Raw genomic sequence first — 10,990 nt, 5'->3', positions numbered from 1 at the left:
GTCCAAAAACAGATGGCAAATTGTAAACAAAATGCTATCAAAAGGTTCAAGATGTGATTTCTCTAATAATGATGTTATATTAAATGCTCATCAGTTTACGAAATTTTTTGCAGACAGGGTTGATCAGATTATTCAGACAACAGATGTAAATTCCACTCCGTTGAATGAGAGATGTAGATCGTCAAGTGATTGCTTGTTTTCATCGTTTCCAGTAATCACTGAGGCTGAGTTAAAAAATGTCATACTCAGCTCTCCATCAAAAACAAGTTCACTTGACGTCATCCCGACACATGTTTTAAAAAAATATTTAGGTTTGTTTATTCGCTTCCTCACTAGTTTTACTAACCTTTGTTCAAAAGTGGGTAAATTTCCAACTAGTTTCAAACATGCTATAGTTGTTCCTATTTTGAAGAAAACAAGCTGTGATGGAAACGACGTTAAAAGTTACAGACCAATATCAAACCTTTCGTTCTTATCAAAGATTGTTGAGCGTGTTGTGATGAAAAGTCTACTAGCCTATTTGTATGAAAATAGTTTGATGCCAATCTACCAGTCGGCATATAGACGATTCCACTCAACTGAGACAGCGTTACTACATGTCTTGTCAAACTTGTTTTCTGCAACGGACATTCAAAATATTTCAATGATGTCATTCCTGGATATGTCGTCGGCATTCGACTGTGTCAACCATGATATACTTTTGAATATGTTGCGGTACGATTACGGATTGACTGATACTGTTGTTGCGTGGTTTGAGTCGTATTTAGCAGACCGAACGCAGCAGGTTTTGTTCAAGAATGTACTGTCGGATGTCAAAATGGTTAAATCAGGGGTACCTCAGGGATCCGTTCTTGGGCCTATTCTGTTTATACTATATACATCAGGCGTACTTAAAATTATTAATTCTCATGGATTTGCGTGCCACGCGTTCGCAGACGACATTCAAGTTCTGGTGACTGGTCATCCTAATCATTTCCAGACCGAAGTTGATAAATTTGTCAGATGTTTGTTGGAGGTTGGTAAATGGATGTCATGTAACTCATTGAAGCTCAATCAATGCAAGACTCAACTGCTTCCGGTGGGCACATGGCAGCAGCTGGCAAAATTAAATGCAAGTTCCATCACAGTAAACGACGTTGACATACCGTTTGTTCAGACAGCTACCAACTTGGGAGTTTTGCTTGATAGTAAATTATCGATGAAAGATCATATAAAGATGATATCGATTTCATGCGTCTCCTGTCTCCGAAATTTGTATCGAATTAAACACTGGTTGGACAGATCAACCATAGAAACTTTAGTGCATGCATTTGTTACGTCTCGTTTAGATTACTGTAACAGCTTGTTGTATAAAATACCCGACAAATCAATAGCTATTTTGCAGTCGGTTCAGAATAGAGCTGCAAAGTTGGTTGCCGGTAAATTGAAGTTTGACCACGTTACGCCAATTTTGAATGATCTGCACTGGCTGACAATTGATAAAAGAATAATTTTTAAAATTGGTGTGATTATGTTCAAAGCATTGAATGGAATGTCACCGGATTACATAACTGATAAATTTACCAGAAAAGAATCAACTTCTGGTTTCCATCTTCGATCAGATGATATGAATCTCTTGAGGGTGCCAGTGGCGTTTTTACAGATTGGTTCGCGTGATATTGCAATCGCTGGTCCTACTGTGTGGAACAATCTCCCTGCACCACTAAGAAAGCCTGGGCTTCATCTTCGAGCATTTAAAAAAGATTTAAAGACATTTTTATTTTTGTTGAAATTACATTGAATTCTGTACTACTTGATTTTGTACTATTTTGTTTGTCACGTATATAATTGCTTTATTTTTGAGAGCGCCTGTGAGAACATTTAATGGGCGCTCTAGAAGTTATCCTTAATAATAATAAAATAATAATATATATTAAAATATCTTAGTTATATTGCCACACGCATTTTTAACAGAATTATTTGTAATATTTTGGATCAATCATTAGACATGAGGCTGATCATCGCCACAGTCGACAGAACAAAATTATCTCAAAATCTAGTAAACTAATAAATATATATTTATTCTAGACATATACAAGAATACATTTTCATTAAAATATCTCGGTTATATTGACACACTGATTTTTAACAGAATAAAACCAATGTGAGTTGATCTCCAGTCCTCTTTTTCTAATAATTTCTTTGTCTTATCTGTTAGACATTCTTTTGCCAAGTCTGCTTTTGCCTTTTCCGACCCTCTTATCTGGAACTGTCTGCCTTCTTCTCTTACTTCTTCCAAATCACTCGCGTTTAAGAGGTTCATCTAGGAACGTTGTTTCGCGACACGTATTTGGCGCTGTATAAAATGTCAAAGAATAGATTAGATTTAAGCTGGAGACAACAAACAACAAACCTATCAATTTATCAATTGATGACATCGCACTCTAGCCCCGGACTAAAAAAATAATTATAAAATAAAACAAACAAAGGGTGGAATACTAACACTAACGCTTTAATTTAATTGCATTTTTCGCAAATGTAGGATTTTAAATCGAAAGCTGATTGTGGAATTTGATGACAACCTCTATGAAACCATTCTCCACATCGATCACAAGTGATCATGTTCTCCTTAACATCGATCTTGTGAGGAATGTGGTTCAAACGGCAGGTGCAGTACAGATTTATCTCTATGTTTTTTGGCTTACTCTTTCTGTTGGTAATCTTCTCTAACGGATGAAAAAGTTTGGAGGTGAATACTTTTGCCAACTCTGCTCGTAAGTTTTCTTGTTTGTATGAACAACATGTGGGATTTAGCCCACAAGCTAATGATGATGCAAAAGCTATTGCAAGGGCCCCGCAATCATTCGAGCCGATTTGTTCCTGAACTTTGTGTAGATGCATGATCACATTCTTTTGTTCTGGAAGAATGAAATTCTTCTTAATGGAACAAATCACCCGTTCATCCTCCGGCAACATTTTTGTGGGTTTACTGTCATATATGTCAATTATATTTTGTTCAGAAAAAAAGTTGCTGTGGGTAATCCAATGGTTTCCCCCTTTGTTTAATATTTGTATACATTTTCCATGTGGCGTGGGTAAGTTGCTGTTTAACCCTATATGTGTGAGAAAGTCAGTGTCAGATAGCCCATCAATGTGGGGGTATTGCAAACTTAAAATAAACATGGCGAGATTGATGTGATCTGATGACAGCCAACTAGTGCCTGGTTTAAATTAAGGTTTTTTTTGGGTTAGAGATATAAATTTCCTTTTTCCTTCGTTTCCTTTTTTTCCAAACTTCCAGATCTATTTTTCGTTTTTTAAACAGTCTTTTTTGATTATCAGCAAATTCTGTGATCATCGCTAGGTGGATTTCCTGGTATGTGATAACAAAATCATCTATTCTATTTAACTGTCTCGTCATTCTTATGTGCTTTAAATCCCATTGGCTCTTTTCCATAATGCCCTGTGTCGTATAGTCTTTTGTAATGTTTTGAGTATCTTTTAGGGTCAGTTCTAAATATATAGCGTTTTGATTTTTATAATTATCTGATAAGCCATGTCTCCCAAGATTACCGGTTAGTAAATTTGTCCAAAGAAGAGCACTGGGCAAAAGATATTTCTTAAATGATGATAAAAATTCTGGGGAATAATACATATTTCTTTTAATTCCGGTGTCTGTTATTTTAGCAAGAGCCATATTGTTTTCGCATGCTTTCATAAAAGATCCAGGCTGGCAAACGTCCTTTAAAAAGAGTTAAATAAATTATATGTTAGAAAAATATAATGACATAAATTTAACAAATTAATACAATTGTAAACTTACATCTTCTGAATTGTTATATCTTTTAAACTCAAGGAATACATGTGTTCTTGGGATGGTTGTCAACATAGAAACCATAATAAATTTAGCCACATCCTTGCTTCAAACACAAAAATATGTTCTGACATACAAATTCAGTTAAGACCATCTTGAGTTATTTTTCAAATTCATTCGAAGTGTAGGTTAGAAAATGATCAAAAGTGGTTATTTAACAAAAGTGACTTTAATTTTATATATTTAAATTTCATGTATTTAGGGAAAAGCAATGATAATCCAAATGTCCAGCAACTGGAATCTATATTCAAAAAAGTGTACTATAGATGTGGTATTGTCCCTGGAAAAACAGGTTATTCAAATATGTTCTATTTATACAGTTGCTTTAAATAAGGCTATACATATGTTGTTTTATAATTTTTAAGGAAATGTACAGGAACAAATGATAGTTGAGTAAGAATTTAAAATTCCAGAGGATGAGTTTCAAGATATTTTTGAAGAGACGTATTTAGATTCACAAATAATGACATCTAATACCATGTCCACTGTCATTGAAAATCCATCTAATACCATGTCCACTTTCGTGGACAGTGCAGTAACGTATTTTGCTGGATGGATTGTTAGAAAAGTTACCAAAACAAAAGATAGTAACGAGTGTAGATTAGCACTCATTGATATAAAAGGACAAGCTACCATGTTACACCAACAGCTTCTAATACTAAAAGACAATGGTGGTTAGTTTTCCCATCCTGTGGTGTTGTTCAGGTCTGAAAATAATTTTTTTTTTCATGTTAATTTTTATTTGCATGCTGGAAAAATATTGATCTTTAATTTCTTCATTTTTATATAACATATTGCTTAATGTATATTTTTTGACTAATTCATATTTGTCAATCAGATTTGCCGTGTCACCGAAAGACACTTGAAAATGGTGACAGACTGGTCTAAAATGAATAGAAAAATTGTTGTATCAAGTGTTTTGAGTGAGTTGGCGAATAAAGATCTATTAAATCTTAAAGACCATATCATTGAAAGTGCAGATAATATAAATAATCATTTTTTTTCTTTTTTGAGATTGATAGCAAAAACGTATATAGATGTTCGTTCTTTTCATTTGGCCAAAAACAATAGTCAGTTGAAAATTCGTTCAAAATATAAGCTAATTCACTTTAAGAGCCAGTAAAATTTTGTACTTACAGAAAATAATTTATTTATTTTTTATTTGAATTTCTATTAAACATCTGGTTTCTGTGACTTTGCATTTCTAAATCTCTCTTTTATAATAATTTTTTGTTAATTTTTAAACATTTAAATATTTCTTAAATGAAATCTGTTGTTATTGTTGTTAATTTTAAAACACTTTTACTGAGAGTCATATTATTATATTGGTACATCTAGTCTATGATTTTGGTGATGCCGGTACAAGTGATGAAGATAAAGGGAAACGCAATGCTACTTGATCCTATTAATTGAACATTCTTCACACCAACATTAAACAATTTCCAGCATTTTTTGTCATTTTTTTTAATCTTAATTATTTTTTATTTAACCCCCTTTTTCAAAAACATAAATAGGTATGGGCATTTATTAATTTATAATTTTTCAGCTATTATACAAAGGTTTCAATGCTTTCAGTGAAATGTAAGACATTATTTTTAGGATCATTTAGATATATATATATATATTTAAATGAAATGGATACAACTGATCGTCTAATTTGGCGCAAAAAGTTGATGGCTAAGAAAACAACGTCCTACCTCGGGGAACCGGGTCTCTGGACGCAAAACGAAGATTGATTGATAGATATTGATAAATTTAAATTAAAGTATTGTCCAGAAAAATACTAAATATGCTAAGATATTATGCAAAAGCATAAAGTTAATCTTTAAAAAATTAATTAAATATTTATTAATAAACTATAAAAAGGTAAAAGCTACTCCTGTTTTTTTGTGTGAGTGTGTTTGTGCAATGTTATTGAGAAACGCGTATTTATTTTCCACCCATGTTCATTAATTGTTTTCTTTTGAGTTTTCGTCAGAATTTTCGATTTTGAGGGGCTTTGACCGAGCCAATAAGACATGATAATAATAATATAAAAAAATATAAAATTTGATGAATTTGAGAGAAAATTGTTCATGGAAACTAAAGAATGCCCCCAAATACACTTTAAAACATATTTATATATTATTTATAAAATGAAAAAATAGTGTCGTTTTATTTTATTTTTAAATTTTGTTCTAGAAATTGCCGATAAAGCTAAGTCAAGTTATTTTTTTTTCAATGCATTGTACTGCAGTTTTTATAAAATTATTCAGTTTTCAACAATATACAGCAAAACGATACTTGTAAATATTCATTTATTTCAAATATTAATAACGGGAAATCGACATGGCAAAGCAATAAAATTTCACCCATTGTAAAACTGGTATTTTGGCGCGTTCATGTTCAACAGCTCCATTCGATCAATGACTGAAGCAGGTTTCGGACTTTTGTTAGGTATCCTGGTATGTGTAGTGTTCAACAACATTTTGGAATGCACGTATAGATGTTTAGTATGCATGCATTCCAAAATGTTGCTGAGCAGTTTTAATAGTTTCAACTTAGTTGTTCTAACTTGCATCATCGTCAAGTTATTAGATCTACCGTAGGTCACTGATTTCTAATAGATAAACACAATTGCTTCAAATACAGACTTGTTCAAACGTTACTTTCAACGCCAACAGTAACAGAATCACAGAAAAATGCTTAACGTTGCACGATCGTCAATAATTCACAGTTAGTTTTATCACCCAACCAGCAACTCCCTTTTGCAATCCACAACTCCGACCTACTACGAAACCTCGTCGCTTATATACACCTTAGCCTGGCCGCAAAAGACCATCGAATGTATAAAAAAAAATTCCATAATTGTAAAATAATCGTTTGAATACAAAAATATAATAAAAAACCCCGTTGTTCGTTGAATACAAAAATATAATAAAAAAAACCCGAATGATACTTGCAAAGCACTTCCGAAACTTGGAGTCAGAATCCATGCTGCTGGGCATTTTGTACTCTTTATTATGACACGCAAATTGACAAAAATGGATCAAAATAAATAAAACAATTTGACTCTTAACTTATTTTCAAAAACGCATCATAACACTATAACTACTATATTCTAGTTGTGGTCATAAAAACAAATCGTCCCAAAAATTTACACCAGCACTACAGCTGAAAGACCGAAAAAATAAGCATTAAACAAGCCTATTGGTAAAAATATTTATATAAAATGTTCGGTTAGGAGCACAGGAACGTAAAGTTGGCGCCTTTCAAATTTTCCATTCGAGTCATATAATGAAACAAGCGAGTGAACATGGAGAAGCAGGCAGATCATCGTTCCATGACGACGTGCACAAGTTTGTTGAAAAGTTGCCTGTTGATGGCTCTCAAATTTTCTAAATCTTCGAGGCGAGATAACGATGATGATGATGATGTGGACTGCAATTCCTGTGTTGATCTTCTTGTCTGGGACAGATGGTTAAGGTTAGCAGGTTAGCATTCACATTAGTCATGAACACAATAATCAATAATCTTTATAGCATTATACCCAACCATATTATTATTATTATATTTAGTAGATTAGAAATGACGAGATGGCTATAATGAAGTAATTAAGGTGCAGACAAGAATGTGAATGGTAGCAGAAAACTTCAATCCATGTCCGTAAAAGAAAAAAATTGAGGTAAATATTAATTAACTTATTAACGAATATAGAATATATGTAGGAACCTGTTTGCAGGTGTTTGGAAGAATGTTGATGCTCGTGAGGTCACTTAGTTGAAATTGGAGGGCATAAAATGGAGAAAGAGGTTTGAAGTGTTGTTCGTTCCATCCATCCTTCAGCGTGCATGTTCTCATGTCATTCACTTGTCCTGCAGATGTAGAAAAGACATTCGCAACATTAACATCCATCCATCTACTCATCCAACTGCTAATCATTACAAATTATTCAATCCATCTATCTTGTTCAATATATCCATGATTTTTGATCCATCCATCTTATTTGATCCATCCAATTCATTCAATCCATTATCAGTTTGACCAACAAAAGTGACGAAACAAATTCTTGTTTTAACATTTTCCCAAATGCCGTGAAGATGAAACAGCAGACATAATAAATGACCTCGTGATGATGGTGGTTTACGGTTAATGTGAGATTATTATAATGTGATGATGATGGTCATCTGAGTGATTATCATTTCCTTGTGAATGAGTGAGTGAGCGAGTGAGGGAGTGAAATGATGAAGATCATCCTTATTATTATTAAATGCTTCTAATAATATTGGTAATAAGCAATGAACAACGTAAGATATACTGATGATACAGCTCTTATGGCAGATTCAATGGAAAAACTGCAAACAATTGTTTCCAAACTGATTTTTGAAAGTGAAAGGAAAGGCTTCCAAATTAACATCAACAAAACAGAGTTATAAGCAAAAGCAAAACTGCCCCGATCTGCTCAATAATCATTAATGGTAAACAGGTGAAACAAATCAATAGCTTCAATTATTTTGTACGTCTGACTACCTCAGGTTGTAAATTTGATATGGATATCAAACGAAGAATAGCTATGGCGAAAGATGCACATTCTAAAATGAAAAACATACTCACTAACAGTAAAATCATAATATTAGCCAGATTAAAACTGTTAGGGTGTTACATTTTTTCTGTTCTAACTTACGGCTCTGAGTCATGGACAATTTCTAAAAAAAATGGAAAAAAAGATTAACGATGCTGAGATGTGGTTTTTGAGAAGACTTATGAAAATTAGTTGGACCTCTCAAACTTTGAATGAGAATGTATTAAATCAGTCCGGTTATGAACAAAGGAAATTACTACATATAATCTGACGGGAGAAGTTAAAATTTTTTTGTCATATCATGCAGAAGGAAAAAATGGGAAATCTAACAACTACTGGAATGATTGCGGGAAAAAGAGATCTCTGTTAACAAAGAATAACATTCGTGAAGTCCTTGTGTCACTTGTTTATAAGGCACGAGAAAGAAGAACAAGCAATGGTTGTGTGGGTGGTGATAAAGAAGACGAGTTTTGTAAGTATGATGATGATGATGACGATGACAGAGGTGATAACATCAACAATGGTGATGATGATAACAGTAAGTAACGACGAATATGGATGGCAACGATGAAGAGATGTTATCAACCTTTATGAGTGATGGAAGCGACGCACGAGCCTGTCATCATGTCCCACATTTTAACCTCTCCTTCATGACTGCCACTCAGCAACCTGTCTGCATCTGCTGCCACTGCCAGGCAACTGATGGGGGACCTGGTGTGGCGCAGTTTCGGCGATTTGATCCATGTGGCAGGGGTGGTGTGGTGTGTTAGGGGTGGTTGTGTTTGCTGCGAGTGTGTGCTTGTGTTACAGGACAGCCAACAAGATTTTAATTAAGAATTAAATAGCAGTGAGCAGCAACAAGAGCATTTGAACCACATCAATATTAACATCAAACAACCAACTTGGTCCACAGTTTCGTAAAGTTAATACTTTTTTCCTGTTAAAAATTGTGGAGTACATCAATAAATTAATTGCAAACAAATAAACAAACAATGAACATACACGAACAAACATGAACAACATAGATCATACGTTTCACTCACATGAACTATATAATATATAAACAAACGTGAACTAAACACAAACCAACACTAACATACACAAGCAAACATTAACCAGGGATGAACTTGTCATGAACTACGAATGAATAAGAACCAAAACTGAACAGACAAACAAAAGCCAAACGTAAATTAAACAAACAAGCAATAGCCAGGCATGAAGATGAACCAGACATGAACTAGAAATGAACAAATATGAACCCGAAATGAACGAACATGAGCCAAACATAATAAATGAACATCAACCAGACGTAAACGAACATGGACTAGATAGACATAAACAAACATCAACCAGACATAAGGAAATATAAACCAGACATAAACAAACATAAAGCAGACATAAACAAATATGAACCAGACATAAACAAACATGAACTAGACATAAACAAACGGTACCCAGGTATCCTTGAGCCTAATGGAGCCGTCCTGCAGTCCAACAGCAAGAAACCTGCCCATGACGTCACCAGCCAAACACGTGACCTGACACTCAAACAGCCAATCATGTATCAGCTTTCTTGTATCAAGTTGACTGACCTGAAATATAAATTGAACGGCTGAACTTTTCGCCCGTCACAAAATACGCCATAGGCATGAAGACTTAAAACGAAGAAAATAAATTAACCCAACAGACCTTAACAGTGTTGTCCCGTGATGAGGTGATGATGACGTCATTGATTATTAAACCAGCAGTTATGGAGGAGGAATGAATGTTCAGGACTGATAGAGGATGGAGAGCATGAGCAGATGACGTAAGGAGACTGGTGTTGTAGTAGTTGTGGTGTGGTGTGTTGTAGTAGTTGTAATGTGTTTCAGTACAATAATTTAAATTTATACCAATCAAAAAATGAATCAACAAATAAGTGAGTGAGTGAATGAGTAGATGGAATGGTAAAAGAATCGTCTGCACCTCTGAAGAGACCAGACGGCAACAACTCCTTGCTCATCTCCACTCATGAAAACGTGTCGATCGGTGGAGCAGTGGAGACACGTGACTCGACTCATATGGTGGTCGACCACGAGCAACAACTGGCCTGTTGACACCTACAATATATCACAATATACAACTAAACAAGCAACGGCTACCCACATACAACATCAATGAAGGTGGTTTTGTATCCAATCCTCATGAAGTTGAAGTGAAAAATTATCAACTATGGTGATTTGGTAATAATGGTCAAAATAATAATAATGACAGTTGGCATCTGCAATGCAATTTATAAGCTGCTTTCCAACACCTCCACTGCTTCCCAATCTTACAATGACAAGTGGCTTTCCTTCTCTCTCGGCTTGCTTCAAAGATTGTTCAAAGTCACTATAACAACTGCTCATTAAATTTTTCAATTTAAAGACTCTTAATCTTTGAAAAATGTGATCTCTGAAAATAAATACGTAACGTGATATGATCATGGATATAAACTGCAAATCAAATTATGACGAGTTCGCCCAGAGTGAAGTCAGTGATGAAATTACCAGTAGCATGCAAGTAAGAGAACATGAAGAAAATGATGAACATCATCA

At 34.2% G+C, this 10,990-nt stretch overlaps 5 protein-coding genes across 5 annotated transcripts in view; 4 read left to right on the top strand and 1 right to left on the bottom strand.

Annotated features, from left to right (window-relative positions):
* Window positions 1-1,950, top strand: part of HELRODRAFT_174391 (hypothetical protein) — a gene marked incomplete at both ends in the record, with an annotated part of 3,858 nt that extends 1,908 nt beyond the window's left edge. Inside the window, one exon of the mRNA XM_009020890.1 lies at window positions 1,927-1,950. Coding sequence (XP_009019138.1) covers window positions 1,927-1,950 — 24 coding nt within the window. The remainder of the gene's footprint in view (window positions 1-1,926) is intronic.
* A 154-nt stretch (window positions 1,951-2,104) lies between these two features.
* On the bottom strand, window positions 2,105-2,955 carry HELRODRAFT_174390 (hypothetical protein; the record flags this gene model as incomplete). The annotated part of the gene is made up of 3 exons (XM_009020889.1): window positions 2,105-2,302; window position 2,489; window positions 2,573-2,955. 3 exons carry the CDS (start codon window positions 2,953-2,955, stop codon window positions 2,105-2,107), a joined length of 582 nt encoding a protein of 193 aa, XP_009019137.1.
* A 580-nt stretch (window positions 2,956-3,535) lies between these two features.
* HELRODRAFT_174389 (hypothetical protein) lies at window positions 3,536-4,741 on the top strand (the record flags this gene model as incomplete). Its single annotated transcript, XM_009020888.1, has 4 exons — window positions 3,536-3,554; window positions 4,056-4,145; window positions 4,267-4,527; window positions 4,692-4,741. 4 exons carry the CDS (start codon window positions 3,536-3,538, stop codon window positions 4,739-4,741), a joined length of 420 nt encoding a protein of 139 aa, XP_009019136.1.
* Window positions 4,742-7,148: 2,407 nt separating this feature from the next.
* HELRODRAFT_174388 (hypothetical protein) lies at window positions 7,149-8,564 on the top strand (the record flags this gene model as incomplete). The annotated part of the gene is made up of 2 exons (XM_009020887.1): window positions 7,149-7,326; window positions 8,368-8,564. 2 exons carry the CDS (start codon window positions 7,149-7,151, stop codon window positions 8,562-8,564), a joined length of 375 nt encoding a protein of 124 aa, XP_009019135.1.
* Window positions 8,565-8,968: 404 nt separating this feature from the next.
* On the top strand, window positions 8,969-10,030 carry HELRODRAFT_174387 (hypothetical protein; the record flags this gene model as incomplete). The annotated part of the gene is made up of 2 exons (XM_009020886.1): window positions 8,969-9,175; window positions 9,743-10,030. The coding sequence occupies 2 exons, from the start codon at window positions 8,969-8,971 to the stop codon at window positions 10,028-10,030; spliced, it is 495 nt and encodes a 164-aa protein (XP_009019134.1).
* Window positions 10,031-10,990: the final 960 nt, after the last annotated feature.

Source organism: Helobdella robusta (assembly GCF_000326865.2).
Source record: "Helobdella robusta unplaced genomic scaffold HELROscaffold_29, whole genome shotgun sequence".
Classification (NCBI taxonomy): domain Eukaryota; kingdom Metazoa; phylum Annelida; class Clitellata; order Rhynchobdellida; family Glossiphoniidae; genus Helobdella; species Helobdella robusta.
Note: the sequence above shows the minus strand (reverse complement) of the source record. Positions and strands in the feature narration are given on the sequence as shown.